Raw genomic sequence first — 14972 nt, 5'->3', positions numbered from 1 at the left:
TAATGATCTAAATATTGATCACAGAGTATTAGGAGGCATCAACAATTAGAAAATATACTAGTTAAAAATACATGCGCACGCGCACACACACTCGCACACACACTTTACAATAGGCCCGAGGCACCTTACCCTGTTCACAGTGAATTCACGGGTCTTCACTGGGAAAAGTGCTGTAGTGAGCATGAACTCTGAAGCCAGATTCCCTGGGTTTGAATCCCGGTCCTGCCACTCAGCACTTACCATTTGTGATTGTGGACAAGTTATTTAACCTCCAGCTGCCTGAATTTCATCATCCACAAAATCTGGAAGCCCTGCCCCAGAGGATTATTAATGATCATATTTAAAGTATTTCAAACAGTACCCTACACATGAATAATATGGTGTAAGTGCTTGAGGGGAAAAATGAATTCTGTCCTATTTCCTTTTTCATTTATTAGATGGGTTTATTGCAGATAATTTTACATTTTACTGATAAGGCTAACATATCCAATTAATAATTTTGTTTGAAATTGGTGTTTTTAAAAATTTATTTTTTAATTGTTGCTTAAGTATAGTTTTCTGCCTTTTCTCCCCACCCCTCCCCACTACCCCAGCCCTCCCCACCTGCCTCCCCTGTTTCCACCCCCCTTGTTATTGTCCATATGTCCTTTATACTTGTTCCTGTAAACCCCTGGCCCTCTTCTCCCATTATCCCCTCCCCTCTCCCCTATGATCACTGTCTGCCTGTTCTCAATTTCAATGTCTTTGGCTTTACTCTGCTTGCTTGTTCGCTTTGTTGATTAGGTTCCTGCTAAAGGTGAGATCACTATTTTCATTCTTTTAGAAGATGGCATTTTTAGGAAATGTCAGATGTACAAATAACATTATACTATGCTAATATTAAGGGCTAAATTATATCAGTATCACTTTCTGAAGACTCATTATCTCAAGCAATGGTCTTTAAACTGTATTCTAAGAACTGGATTCTGTGGAGAACTTTAGGGGAGTCCCCAAAAATGGTTCATTTGAAATTCAAGTTTTAATTTTCAAAAATATCACCTGGCTTAATTAAATACCATACAAGATTCAGAACTCATCTTTCTTTTGCATGACAGTACCTCTGAGGATGAAAAAAGAAATAGTATGCCAAATTGTGATAGTTTTGTACTAAATATTTTAAAATGTAAGATTTAGGCCATGGTTAACTTTTAAAATTAGGTCTTGCCTGACTTTTAAAATTATGATCAAGAATGCCAACAGTTGGTAGGTAACATTTCAGATTAAACTTAGAAAAAAAATTTGCTCCTATCTGCACAGTACTTGAACAATTTAATTGAAGTTTCCTGAGATTCCAATTAAATTGCTCTAGTAGTTAAAATAACTGTTACTATTTTCAGCTTTTTTGTGAATCAGGATATTCTTCATACAGGACTACCAAAACAAAACATAGAAATAATCTCAAAAACAGACTTATTCTCCTACATTGAAATTTATAATAAGTAAATATTATAAACTTCAACTTATAATAAATTTAAAGTAAGCTTATAATAAACTTGAACCTCCATTTGCCTTAACTGTGAGGTTTTTGTTAAGATTTCATTTGAAAGAGAGATTCTACTGCCAAAAATATTTGTCAGTCAGTGGCTTAAAAGTAGCCTGAGCAATTAGAAGTCTAAATAAAGCTTTGTTCTGTCAAACATGGTAGAAAGAAACATTTTAACACTTTGAAATTTTTAAAATACAGAATGAAACTCATTAAGATATTGAAATAGTTCTTCCCTAAAGAAAAACTACATTTTGCATCAGGAAGCATTGTAAAATAAATTAAAATAACAAAACAGTAGTTAATCCAGGATTTTCATTTTATAGATATAAAAAATTGAGGTATGGAGAATGATTTGTTCTAAATCACAAAATGGCAGAGAGAAGATGCATAATTACATTTTTTTTCAATCAGTGGCATGCTTTTTAATTTTAACAACATAGCTTCTATTTTTTTCCTGATTATGACTATGTACCTAATAAACGAAACCAACAAAATAGTTTAAAACATTGCTACTTTGTTCAGTGATGATGAACTCCTTTAGTTTTTTCTTGTCTGGGAAGCTCTTTATCTGCCCTTTGATTCTAAATGACAGCTTTGCTGAGTAAAGCAATCTTGGCTGTAGGTCCCTGGTTTTCATGACTTTGAATATTTCTTGCCAATCTCTGCTAGCTTGCAAAGTTTCTGTTAAGAAATAAGCTGATAGTCTCCCCTGTAGGTAACTAACTGCTCTGCTCTTGCTGCTTTTAAGATTCTCTCTTTATCTGTATCTTTGGCATTTTAATTGTGACATGTCTTGGTGTGGACCTGTCTGTGTCCATCTTGTTTGGGACTCTGTGCTTCCTGGGCTTGCATGTTTATTTCCTTCCCCAAATTAGGGAAGTTTTCATTCATTATTTTTTCAAATAGTTCCAATTTCTTGCTCTTTCTATTCTCCTTCTGGCACCCCTATGATACGAATGTTGGTATGCTTGTAGTTGTCCCAGAGACTCCTTACACTATCCTCATTTTTTTTTGGAATTTTTCTTCTTATTGTTCTGCTTGGTTGTTTTTTATTTCCTTCTGTTCCATATCATTGATTTGATTCTTGGCTTCATTCACTCTACTGTTGATTTCCTGTAAATTGTTCATTTCCATTAGTATATCCATCATTTCCAACTGGATTTTTTATGCTGTTGAAGTACTCACTAAGTTCCTTGAGCATCCTTATATCTGGTGTTTTGAATCTGCATCTGATAGATTGCTCTTCTCCATTTTGTTTAGTTCTTTTTCTGGAGTTTTTATCTGTTCTTTCATTTGGGCCATGTATTTTTTGTCTCCTCGGTTTGGCATCCTCCCTGTGTTTGTGTATTAGGTAGAACTGCTATGACTCCCTGCCTTGGTAGCATGGCCTATAGAGTCCAGTGGCCCTGTCTCCCCTATCATCCAAACTTGGTACTCGAGGTGCACCCTTTGTGTGGGCTGAGTACAACCTCCTCTTGTAGTTGAGCCTTGATTGCTGTTGGCAGGTCTATGGGAGGGATTGACCCAGGCCAATCCACTGCAAGAATTGGCTATACCACTGACCACCAACCTCCGCCCTCTGTAGAGGATCAGCTGTGCAGGGGCAGACTGGTGGTGCTCCAACCTGGTCTGTAGCTGTCTACTGGGTATGCAGGCTCTGGAGTTTCCTGGGTGGGGCAGGCCAAAGTAAGCCCCCACCTGTGTTCTGTCTGGGGCCACTCAGTGAGAGCTACAAAGCAATATGAAGCTGGCTGCTAGTTGTGCTGGGCGGAGCCAAACTGTGATCCAAAACTGGCTGCTGCTAGTGCCAGGCCTGAGGCTGCTTAGCCAGAGGTAGGAAGGCTGGGGGAAGGCCATGATGGGGTGAGGCAGAGCCTCAGATAAATGCCAGGGGTGGGCAAAGTGTAAGTCCTGATGCCAGATACTTCAGTTCTTCCCTATATGCCACTTGTGCCTTTCAAGCTGCTACCCCAGTGGTGCTCAGAGGGAGTGAGTCTAAGTTCATATGCAGACTCTTTAAGAGGAACTGCTTGGGAGTCCAGCAGTTTCTTCCACCAACTTAATCCCTGATGGTTTTGTAGCCAGAAGTTATGGGGGCTTATCTTCCTGGCACTGGAACCCTGGGTGGGGGGGCATGATGTGGGGCTGGGACCCTTGCTTCCAAGATATTCCTCCTGAATTTTTATCCACCACACGTGTGTGAGGGACCAGCCCGTTCCACATCTGCTTGTCTGCACATCTGTGCCTCCCCAGGTCTCTCATCCTCCTGGATGGGTGTGGTTTCTTTAGTTCCACAGTTGATGGTCTCCCATTCAACTTGATTTCTGATGGTTCAGAGTGACCGTTGGTGTGTAATTTAGTTGTAATTCGGATGTGGTTGTGCAAGGAGGTGAGCTGTGTTTTACCTACACCTCCACGTTTAAACATTTGTTTACATCACTCAAAGTATTTCTCTTTTGTGATTTACTTATGTAATTTTTTAAGTTGGATATGACATAGCATAGTAAATTCAGTGTATTGTGTTTTAAATAGAACCTGAAGTATTTTCTTACTTTCCACTGAGTACTGCCACACCTACTGTGCTCCTGGGGGTGGACATGGCAGCAACAAAATTCCACTGGCGAGCCTGAGGGTCCCACCTTTCCACTGTATTCAGATAGCTCCAGCCATCGTGCCCTCCGACTGCGTACATGGGGCCTTCCAGCACAGCCACACCTGCAAGGAGGCAGGAAAGAAATGACTTACGAATGACACATTAACTGACATGTAAGCACAAATCTTAAACAGGCAAATTTACCTAAGCAAATAAATGTATGATATGGACATCTGGTTTACTTACAGCTCTTCTTAGTAGAAAGGAGGGTGAGTGAGGATGAGAAATAGCGCTATAGCTCTGGTCTTAAAAGTTTCAGAGGCAGTGTTTTGAGGTCATACAGTGGGGAAATTATTAAAAACTACATGAAATGAACATATCCCCATATTTAAAACATTTTTCAATAATATGGACTTGAGATATAGTTGAGAGAGCAGTTTTATTCCTTTTCCCCTATTCATTCAAATTCATGGTATTTTTATTGCAGTTAGATTTGATATCACAATCTGTTGATGAACCATCACTAGGGAACTGAACCAGATTCATTTGTTCAACAAATATCCACTGAGTTTCTACTAACTGCCAGGTGCTGAACGGAACATAACAGGTAAGGGTTCTGCCCTCATGGACCTAATATTTTAGTTGGGAAACAGAAACAATATATTTTGGGTATTGTTAAATGCTAATAGAAAACCTGAGTTGATCAATGGAAGAGAGAGTCAGGGGAGAACTCTCAGGTGAGGTGACATTTGAACGAACACGTAAATGAAGCCAGCAGACCAGGCATGGGAGTATCTGGGGAAGAGGGTGTGGTACAGGAGATGGCATGTACAAAGTCTCTGAGCCACGCTTAGCGTGTCTGCGGGACAGCAAGGAGGCCAGTTTGGTTGGCGGGTGCATGATGGGGAGAGCGTAGGAGATGAAGGAGAGTGTGCAGCCAGAGCATGCAGAGTGGCTGGGGCCACTGCAAGGACTTTGGGTTTATTCTAACTGAGACAGAGGGCCAGTGGAAGGCTTTGAGATGAGGTGTGATGTGATCACCGTCAGGTGAGATACAAATATGAATCACTAGAAGCTCAACATACAAGTTTTGCAACACAAATAACATTTCAGTTTGTGAAATCATGGACTGATGAAATACAAATATTCACCATTCGTGTATGTCCTGAATTAACATGTTATTCCACTCATTTGTGCCCTACCAGTACTGGCTATTGGAGACACACCTACGCAGCTACAGTTTCAATCACATGCAATATACATCCATGTTTGTGTGTATCATTAACCAAAGGATGGGAAGAAAAGATAATGGTTCCATCCAGTCCAACACCTTAAACAGTACCTTTGAAAAGAAATAGCAGCAGAATCACGTTTTCAAAGGAAGTCTTCGTATAATTCCCATATGCAAAGGGATAAAAGGACTTTTTCTTAAGTAAAAGTTCCTTTTATAAGTTCAAGCTTAAAACACTTATTATAAGGTAAATTAATAAGAACAAGGCTGCTTTAAGTGATGCAAAAATCTGAAATAAAGGCTTAAAGTAGACACTTCGAGCTATGTAATCATTCTCCTTTGAAGTTGCTACAGCTCAATAAAGTCTTTTGTCGGGTGCCTGGGACTCATGACAGGGTCCCACACACCGTCTAGTCTGCACGAAGCAGAGCTGGCTCACGGGCATTCTCAGTCCGTGCACCCATATGTGTAAGAACTTACCTTAAGTGAGCATTACGTTTCTTTCCCCTGTGGTAGGGGCAAGTTCACAGTTAAATCATACTATTGTCCCTGAATTTCATGGTCAACCCAAATTTATAAGTCTCATTCATGCTGCTTTTATCTTCCCACACTCTGAGCCTATGTCATAGGCAATTTTATGGACTCAAGGGTAATGTTTATAGTTTTCTTTGTTAAATTTCATATAGTTAATTTTAAGCTTCCTTTCTGCACCTTAGACCTGACCTTCTGGTTTACCTCCTTACCAAACTTGAAACTTAAGATCACCTTTCACTGAAACCTAACTGCACCTAACAGAATTCCTTGTCTCTGTTTTTTTGCTATACTCAACGACCACTAGGTGGTATCTTCAAGCCTAGACAATTTTCACTGGCTTTTTGGGGCATCTACTCAGGTGCTCAGTATTAATGGAGTATAGTAGAAAGCTATGCAATCCAAACTATGCCTTCAGTGCTACTCATCCATTTTTTAAATTCATCTTCTATGATGGCCTATCAAATTCTTTATTGCAACTATATTTCAATCTTTTCCAAACTATGATAAATCAACAACAGGGCCACAAATTCTTCCTGTCCTTCCAATGCACTGTGACTCTGCAGCTCCTCACATTGAGAGGAGGCGTCTGTTTTCCTACTCTGTGAATCTGGGCTCGCCCGTGCCGCTTGTGCTGGCCAGTGGGGTGTTAGGAAACAGGATGCAAGCAGAAGCTTTAGAGTGTTTGTGCACTGGGCTTGCCTTCGCTTGCTGCTTCTGAAATCCTGTGGCTGCCACCACATGAAGAAGCAGCCTGGGCTAGGCCGCTGAATCATTCGTGGCATTGGCCCAGGTGCCTGTGTTCCCCAGGCCAGCAACCTGCCTACCACTACACATGAGTGAGGCCACCCTGCCAGCCCGTCAGCCTTCCTCAGGTTAATGAGAGAACCCAGCAGAGATTATCCCAGACAGCCCAGACCAGAACAGCCTAACCCGCAGATCCATGAATGAAATAAATGGTTGGTGTAAGCCTCTAAGTTTTGCAGTGGTTTGTTATACAGCAAAAGCTGGGCAATGCACATATATTTCAGGCCTCATGTAATTTTATTTCCATCTCCTTCACTCTCATCAAACAATTCTTTCTACTTCACCTACTCTCTCTCTTATGAGAAAAGAGAGGTCATCTGATACAAGGTCCCTAAACTCTCTTCTGTCATCTCAGAGTGAGCGAGCCATCAGTTTCTTGAGGGTAAAGACAGTGTCTTCCACGTTTTTACAAACCTACAGAGCGAAGAGCATGGCACACAGTGCATGTTAATCAGCGTCTGCTCAGTGCAGAAATAAAAAGTTTCCATTGTTATATTCTCTGTGCCACCTTCAAATTGTTCTGGGTTTTACTCATTTCTGCTTACAAACCATGGGAGATAGAGAACAATAATGTTAAGGATTTTTAAATAGCAGTTTAATTAGGTTAGATAATACTAATAGCCAACACAAAACACACATATCCAAAAATGGCTTGTCACTCTGTCATGCTGCACTAACACATCCGTGTTGTTCGCCCTGGCCGGTGGCGCAGTTGGTTGGGGCGTTGTCCCACACACCAAGAGGCTGCAGGTTTGATGCCAGGCCAGGGCACGTACTTAGGTTGTGGGATCCATCCTTGGCCGGGGCACACACCAGAGGCAAGCAATCGACGTTCCTCTCTCCCATCAGTGTTTTTCCCTCTCTGTCCCTCTCTCTCTAGAATCAAATAAACATATCCTCTGGATTAAAGAAACACTCATGGTTTCGTTTGTATTAGTTGCACATATACATGCATGCATGTGCTTGTATTCTCCGCTCCTCCTTTTCGGTTAACAGATCATGTGCAGGAATGCTTGGTGCCTGCTGCCGACTCAGCAGCTGCCACACTGGTTGGCGGCTTCTGCCTGGTACAGAACGTGAAAAGGCTGTGGAACCCGAATACACGATGTTCTGAGCAAACCTGCAGTTACACTCACCAAGGCCATGCCTGTGTGTGGACATGGGCGGCATCACGCTCCAGGTTTTGGTTTTGGGGTTGTAGCATTCTACGGTATTCAAAGTCTTCAGTCCGTCTCTTCCTCCGACCACATACAGCTTGTCGTCCAACACTGCGACACCGAACTGCAGCCTCCTCCCATTCATGTTTGCCACAGGAGTCCACATGTTTGTACGAAGGTCATACTTTTCAATGCTTGTTGCTCCTTAATGGTTATAAATAAAAGTTATGTAAATAAGAATTTCACCATGATTATTTTATGAAATTATACATACTAAAATACATTTTTATTAGCATTGACAATAATATTCTCATTATATTCCAATAAGCCCTTGCACGATCTGGTCCCTGCTCGTATCTCTGACCTTGCCTGCTAATGTTCTCGAGGGCATACAGCAAGACACACACCTCCTATTCTCCATGGCATATGCAACGCTCTGGTACTACAAGGTCAAGTGAGGAAGAATTACGTGTCAAAGAAGGCTGAGAAACAACAGCTAGAAGTGGGAGGAAAAGCTGGGTACGTTAGTGTCATGGAAGCCAAAGGAAGGAAGTTTATGGCAGGTAGGACTGTGAACAGTATCAAATGCTCCTGAGAGGGTCAGGGAAGATGGAAACTAAGAAGTATTACTAGATTTAGCTGCATGGAGGTCACTGGTGACTTTAAGAAGAGTCCCTTGTTTGGGTGGTTGGGACAAGACTGGGAGATGAGGAATGGAAATGATTCTTTGGAAAAGTTTGGCTATAAAAATGAGAGAGAAAGGTGGGAATTACTAGATGGGTTGAGGGAGGTTTTGTTCTGTTTTGCTTTTAAAATTGGAAAAACTTGAGTTGGCCCAAATGGTACCGGGAAGGATCTAGTTATAAGGAAAGGAGCTGAAAGTACAGCACAGGACGGGATCCTGAGAGGGAGGAACGGGCAGCATCAGGGCACAGGTGAGGGGCTGGCTGCCACAGGGAGGGGGAGGGTGTGCATTCCGTTGCAACCAGGGAGGACAAGAGCATAAGCGTGGATCACGTGCTTTGGGGACTATGAGTGTGGGAGGTTCAGGAAGTAACTGCCCCACGATGTCTACATTTTTTTTTACAAATTGGAAGATTCAGAGAACTTGTTGTTTTTATGAAGTGACACTAGTGGAGTTAAGGGGGGGAAGCCCCACCCCTCTAAAAAAGACCCCCCCCCGCTTAACAAAGAGTTGGGTTGGTGTCTACTTTATTCTCCTCTTCTAAGCTTCTGATATAACCTGCAGTCAGTGCTATTCTTACAGAATCACGATCAGGACAGACATGTATCCTACAGTATTTGTTGCAACTAGGTCATCAGAGCACTAATACTATTGATAATCTCCTAAAATTTAGAAATAGTTTGATTGTATATGATATTTTCTCATTACCATAGTTTTGTCATTTATTTACTCTACAAAAATTTTAAGTTATTTAAAATAAATATCAAGTCTTTTTCTGTCTTTATATTCTCATGGGGCCATATAATAGACTCCCTGGTATGTAGGAGCTGTTCCAAAATATTTTTGAATTTGAATAATCTTTATTACTTTTAGGTGTAAGGAGACTTTACTCCTACACTCAGATTATTTTATGTAGTAGTATTCTTGACTCATCACTCTAAATTTGATTTTAAAAACTTCCTTCATTAAATAAGAAGACAATGTCAATCATCTTTCCTCGCTAATGGATTTAAGAAATATTTATTTTATTTGAATTTTAACTTATTTCTTTATATCTAGTTCACCAAACAGTATCATAGTCTTATAAATTGGTAACTAAAAATTCTTTTGCTAATATCAAACATAATTCTTATATAAAATCTGAAAACATTATCTGAAACATATATCTTCATTATATATATATATATATATCAAAGCATAACAAAATCCTAACAACTGCAAAATTCTATGTAAAAGTTTAGAACTTCCCTAATTTATACTGAAGAATTAACCTTTACAAATAGTAGGCACAAATACATTCTACCATTATCTTAGAAGCGATTTAGAACCATCCACAGTTTATTGGGCTCTGTACTAAACGGAAGGGATCAAGAACCCAATGATCAGATTACTATCCAAATAATGCTAAGAGATTTTCATGATAAAGACACTGGGAATAAAGTAAGGCCCAGGAAGACATCGTGAAAAGGATGGAAGGTCAGAGTATTTGCTTGTTAAGAAAGACTCAGAAATAGTGTTGGTCAAGCCACAAGGGTCAGATTACAGGGAGACCTGAAACCTACAAGGAGGAACTGACACCTCATGCGGTAGGAAATAAAAATCGCTGGGGGTTTTGAGCAGAGTAATGGCAGGTTAACCGAAGAGAGTAGAACCTCCAGAGTCAAGATCACTGAATCCTCACTCCAGCGCTAGTTAGTTGTGTGATCCTGGGAAAGCAACTTAAATTCTGTCTCGTATCCTCATCTATAGAAGAGGGCAATAATAACGTTGAGCTCTGAGAGCTGCTGTTGGGATGAAACAATACAGGTCAGGTGCTGAGCGTAATGCCTGGCACACGTTAACGACATAAATTAACATGATCAAAATATGTGGGCTGCTAGGAGGCTGACCGGAATTAGAAAGACAGTGATGGGCACCTGGAAAAATAAGACCTATTTGAAAGAAGTCACTTGGTGACTGCAGATTTTAAGGTGTGAGAAGGGGCGGGGGGTGGGTGCAAAGGCAGATTTTATATTGTCTATGTTAGGTACTTAGTGTCTGAGATTCCCTCCCAGGCTTAGGGATTGTTACACTGTCGTATGAGTCTTGATGAGAGTCCGGAACCTGTCTCCCAGAAAGCTGAAAAGACAGATATACATTTTCTTTGTTTTTGGAAATTTAGGATCCAGGACTAAGCTAAACATGGTCAAATGGATGCCTGCACTTAGTATTTAAAATCTAAAGTAGGATTTATAAAGGAGATGTAGTTCCTGCCTGTTTCTCATTAGCCTTCCAACAGACTTCTTGTCTACTTATATGAGCCAGAGTTGGCATCCACACACTGAAGAACCATGAACTATGAATCCAAGGTCTCAAGTCTGGGAGATGTGGTCTGAGAAGTCTTGAACACACAGAGTTTGAGGTGGGAGCTGAATATGAAACAGTATATTTGATGCAAGCTGGAAATGTAAGAATAAAATCAAAGTTCGAGAGTATAATTACTATAGAAATAACAGTTAAAGCCTTGAAAAAGAGAGGGGAAGACAAGCAGTGCTAGGAATGACTACAAAGCTAAGCACCAGTTCCAGGTCCTCAGTGGATCCTTAATCCTCAGTTCTGCAGACTGATGATCTGGACTGGGGAGATCTATTTACACTGTAACTCTAATCAGTTATCTTACTTTATGCATTTCTGTACTGTTTAGTCATCAAGCCTATATTTAGAACTTAAGCATTATATATACATAACACTCTGCTATGTTATATGGAATAATATCCATATATCTGTATCTATATCTATCTTTGTCCCCACAAACCTGAAAGTTAAATAACAATTTAAGACTTTCTATAAGAGCTCATATTTTTACATGCCTTAGAAATGTCACATAGAAGAGAAACCTTTAGACATGATTAATGCATCAAGTGCATTAGCCATGCATGTAATTCAAGAGATGGCAGAGGACAATCTTCACACACTGGACAAATACTTACTGATGCTGTCTAAGGGCAAGGCACCGTTCTAGGCTCTGAGAATATGTTAGTACACAACAAAATCCTTGCCGTTCTGGAGCTTACTTGGGGGAAGAGGTAGACAGACCATGAACAAATGTATCAAGTGCTACGAAGAAACGAGAAGCAGAGTAAAGAGGTAGAAAGTAGTAAGCAAAAGATCAGAAACTAATGGGCAAGAGGTTGCTACTGAATGGTCACAGAAGTCCTCTTTGACATCCGAGAAGAGATGTGAGCGAGCCATTGCTGCTAGGCCTTCCAATACCAAGGCCCAGAGCATCCATGAGAGGAATAGCTAGGGCAAGAATTCTGACATGCGATGATGTTTGGCATGTTAGATGAACTAGGAGGCCAACGGGACTGAAGCACAAGGAGGGAGGGGAGAAGTAGAATGAGCTGAGATCAGACAGGCAGTCACAGTCAGGGAGGTACTGTCAGGGGAGGGTGACTGTTAGAATTCAGAAGGAGATTAATGTCTACTGAGAGGTAATACACAGAAAGCTCTAGCACAATGCCCAGCACTGTGTAGGCAGTATGTATGGTGTTTGTTCTATCATTATTATTAACAGAACTGTTGCAGGAATGGTACAAGGAATCCTGGATGCCTTTGACCCAGATTTCCCAACTGCTTGTTTTAGTACATTTTCTTTCTATGTGTAGGGTTTTTTCCCTGAACTGTTTAAGAGAAAACTGCAGAAATGATGCCCCTGTACGCCTAAATGCTTCAGTGCATCTTCCCCAAAACAAGGAATTCTCTTACAAAACCATATGGCAATCACCAAAATCTGGAAATGAACATTAGCACACTGCTGTTATCTAATCTGCAGAGCTTATTTGGATTTTGTCATTTGTCCCAGTTATGTCTTTTATAGCAAAAGAAAACCCAAGATGATACATTGTAATAGCTGTCATGTCTCGTTAGTCTCTGTAATCTGAAACAATGCCTAATCTTTTCTGTATTTTTTGCCACTGATATTTTGAAATACTACAGACAAGTTATTTTATAGCATGTCTCTCAACTGGGGTTTGTTTGTCTTTTCCTCATGAATAAATCCAGATTATACACTTTTTACATAAATACCACAGATGTGCAGCTGAGTTCTTCCCTGCGTGTCTCATAAAATGCTCACGTTGCCGGTTGGTCTCATCATTGACAACACGGCCTTTGAGTATTCGGTTAAGGTGTTATGTGCCGGTTTCTGTAAAAATACTATTTTACCCTTTGCAACCAATAAGCAAGTGGTTGGGAGATCCTTTGAGACTAAATATCCTGTTGCCAAATTTTCACCTACTAGTCTCAGCCTTCATTGAATTAGTTATTATTATGTAAATGGCTGCCATACGGTGATTTTTCTAATCCTATCTTTGCTTCTATAGTTATTAGTTGGCCTTCCACTATTATAAGGAAGAGCTTCCCTCTCTCTCTTCTTTATGTGAATCAGTGCAGTTATGAATATTTATTGACTTAATAGGTTACAATATTTACTTGTTTTGATGGTGAAATTGGCCCAGATTGGACAGTGGTAGCCCCTTCAGACTGGGGCCCTTGGCCGTCTCCCTCAGTCTCTGAGCACTTCCTACTTTCATCTGCTACAAGACGCCCTGGGCTTATGTTGTACTTCTCTACCCCAATGCTGGAGCCAGCCATTTCTCCAAAGAGCTCTTTGGCCATATTTATTACTATTTCAAATTCAATGTTTTCTATTTCCCCAAATAAGAGGTTATTTAATACCTTTTGTTGAATCTATTCCACCAACGGCAAATAATGTACCGACAGTTGACTTCCTCGGTTTTGTCCGAGGACTTTGTAACATGGGCCGTCTCTCTGGTAACAAATGATACTTCATTGCTTCCATAATTAGTTTCTGACATTCTATATCATCCCGAAAAAGTGCATTATTTTCCATGTCTGCCAGGAACTAGGAAAAAAAAGTATGGATACTGAATGACCAAGAAAATGTTAAGTGTAAAATGATAAACTACATAATTCATAAATGGAAGTAATCGCATTTTTAAAAACATCCAAGTCCAGACATCTATTTTAAAGTGAAATATGCAACACTTATAAGATTTACATTTTATATTTCATTGAAAATCACAAAACTGTAAGGGATAAGTGGTATGCTATAAAATCTTAATAGTGCTTATCTCTGGGTAATAGAGAAATTGGTGCTTTTTTAATAGTATTTTTTCCTACTTTTCTGTTTTCCAGGTTTTCTAAAATAAATCACTTTACCTTCTTCTTCTTTTTTTTTAAAGATTTTATTTATTTATTTTTAAAGAGGGAAGGGAGGGGGAGAGAGAGAGAGAGAGAGAGAGAGAGAGAGAGAGAGAGAGAGAGAGAAACATCAATGTGTGGTTGCTGGGGGCCATGGCCTGCAACCCAGGCATGTGCCCTGACTGGGAATCGAACCTGCAACACTTTGGTTTGCAGCCTGAGCTCAATCCACTAAGCTACGCCAGCCAGGGCTCACTTTACCTTCTTAATTAAAAATAATTTTAACTGAAGAGGAATAATTATAAGTTGACTAATTAGACTATTTATCTGTCCTCTCAAAACAATCTTCAAACAACAGCAGAAACAAACTTACCAATTTCTTAGGGGGCAAAGAACTCTAACTGGTGATTATTCTAAGAGAATTAAAGTCATTTGTGAGTCACCGAATCCATTTTTTTTTACTTATGTAGATTTACATAAATGCATACACCCTTCCTTTAAAAAATGCATTTCTAAATAGAGTACAAGTTGAAGAACATTTTCATTTTCTTCCAGATGGAGAGCCAGTTCTGCATGAGTACCATTTATTAAAGGGTCCCCTTCCTTTCCAGCTGAACGGAAGCTCAGCCATATGTCATGTTCTCATGAATAGATTCAGGATAAATCCTGAAATGTCCGAGATTTTATAGGCTATGTTTTCTTCTAGGATTTTTATGGTCTCGAGTCTTACATTGAAGTCTTTAATCCATTTTGAGTTTGTTTTTGTGTATAGTGTAAGAAGTTGGTCTAATTTCATTTTTTTGGGCATGTATCTGTCCAGTTTTCCCAACACCAGATGTTATGTGAGTGCCTCTTCCTGGGTCTGGTGCTCTGCGCTGGGCAGCCCGGCGTGAGGTTGAGACCCCACACTCCTCAGGGGCAACCTTTGCAGCTGAGACATCCCTCCAGAACCTCAGCCACTGCCTGCGGGAGTGGGGTGAGCCCTGTGCATGTCTCCGCCCTTCCCACCAGACTGTAGTAGGCAGTCAGACAGGTGTGAACACAGTAGGAACGATAGGCCAGGTACTGAAAGTCACCCAGGGTGGAAAGTCCTGGGTGCCTACAACAGGCAAACTAGGAAAGCAAGTACTTTTGGCTAGGACCTTAACCGCCCCCCACCAGGCTGACCTTTCCACCCTCAGCACATCACTACTCATGCGGTTTAGACCCCCTGATATTTCATACCACTAGTCACGTAG

At 40.5% G+C, this 14972-nt stretch overlaps 1 protein-coding gene across 6 annotated transcripts in view; it reads right to left on the bottom strand.

The window, feature by feature from the left end:
• KLHL5 (kelch like family member 5) overlaps nt 1–14972 on the bottom strand; it is a 63503-nt gene that overhangs the window by 11650 nt on the left and 36881 nt on the right. For 5 of the 6 annotated variants that reach the window (XM_045834568.1, XM_045834566.1, XM_045834565.1 and 2 more), the window contains 3 exons: nt 13249–13435; nt 7824–8048; nt 4078–4240 (listed from right to left, as the gene is read on the bottom strand). In XM_045834568.1, the coding sequence (XP_045690524.1) occupies nt 4078–4240; nt 7824–8048; nt 13249–13435 (575 nt within the window). The remainder of the gene's footprint in view (nt 1–4077; nt 4241–7823; nt 8049–13248; nt 13436–14972) is intronic. The other variant, XM_045834564.1, reaches the window with a different exon arrangement.

This window comes from Phyllostomus hastatus, unplaced genomic scaffold, assembly GCF_019186645.2.
Source record: "Phyllostomus hastatus isolate PE091 unplaced genomic scaffold, TTU_PhHast_1.1 phas_contig_196, whole genome shotgun sequence".
Lineage (NCBI taxonomy): Eukaryota > Metazoa > Chordata > Mammalia > Chiroptera > Phyllostomidae > Phyllostomus > Phyllostomus hastatus.
This window is presented reverse-complemented; position numbering and strand designations above follow the sequence as displayed.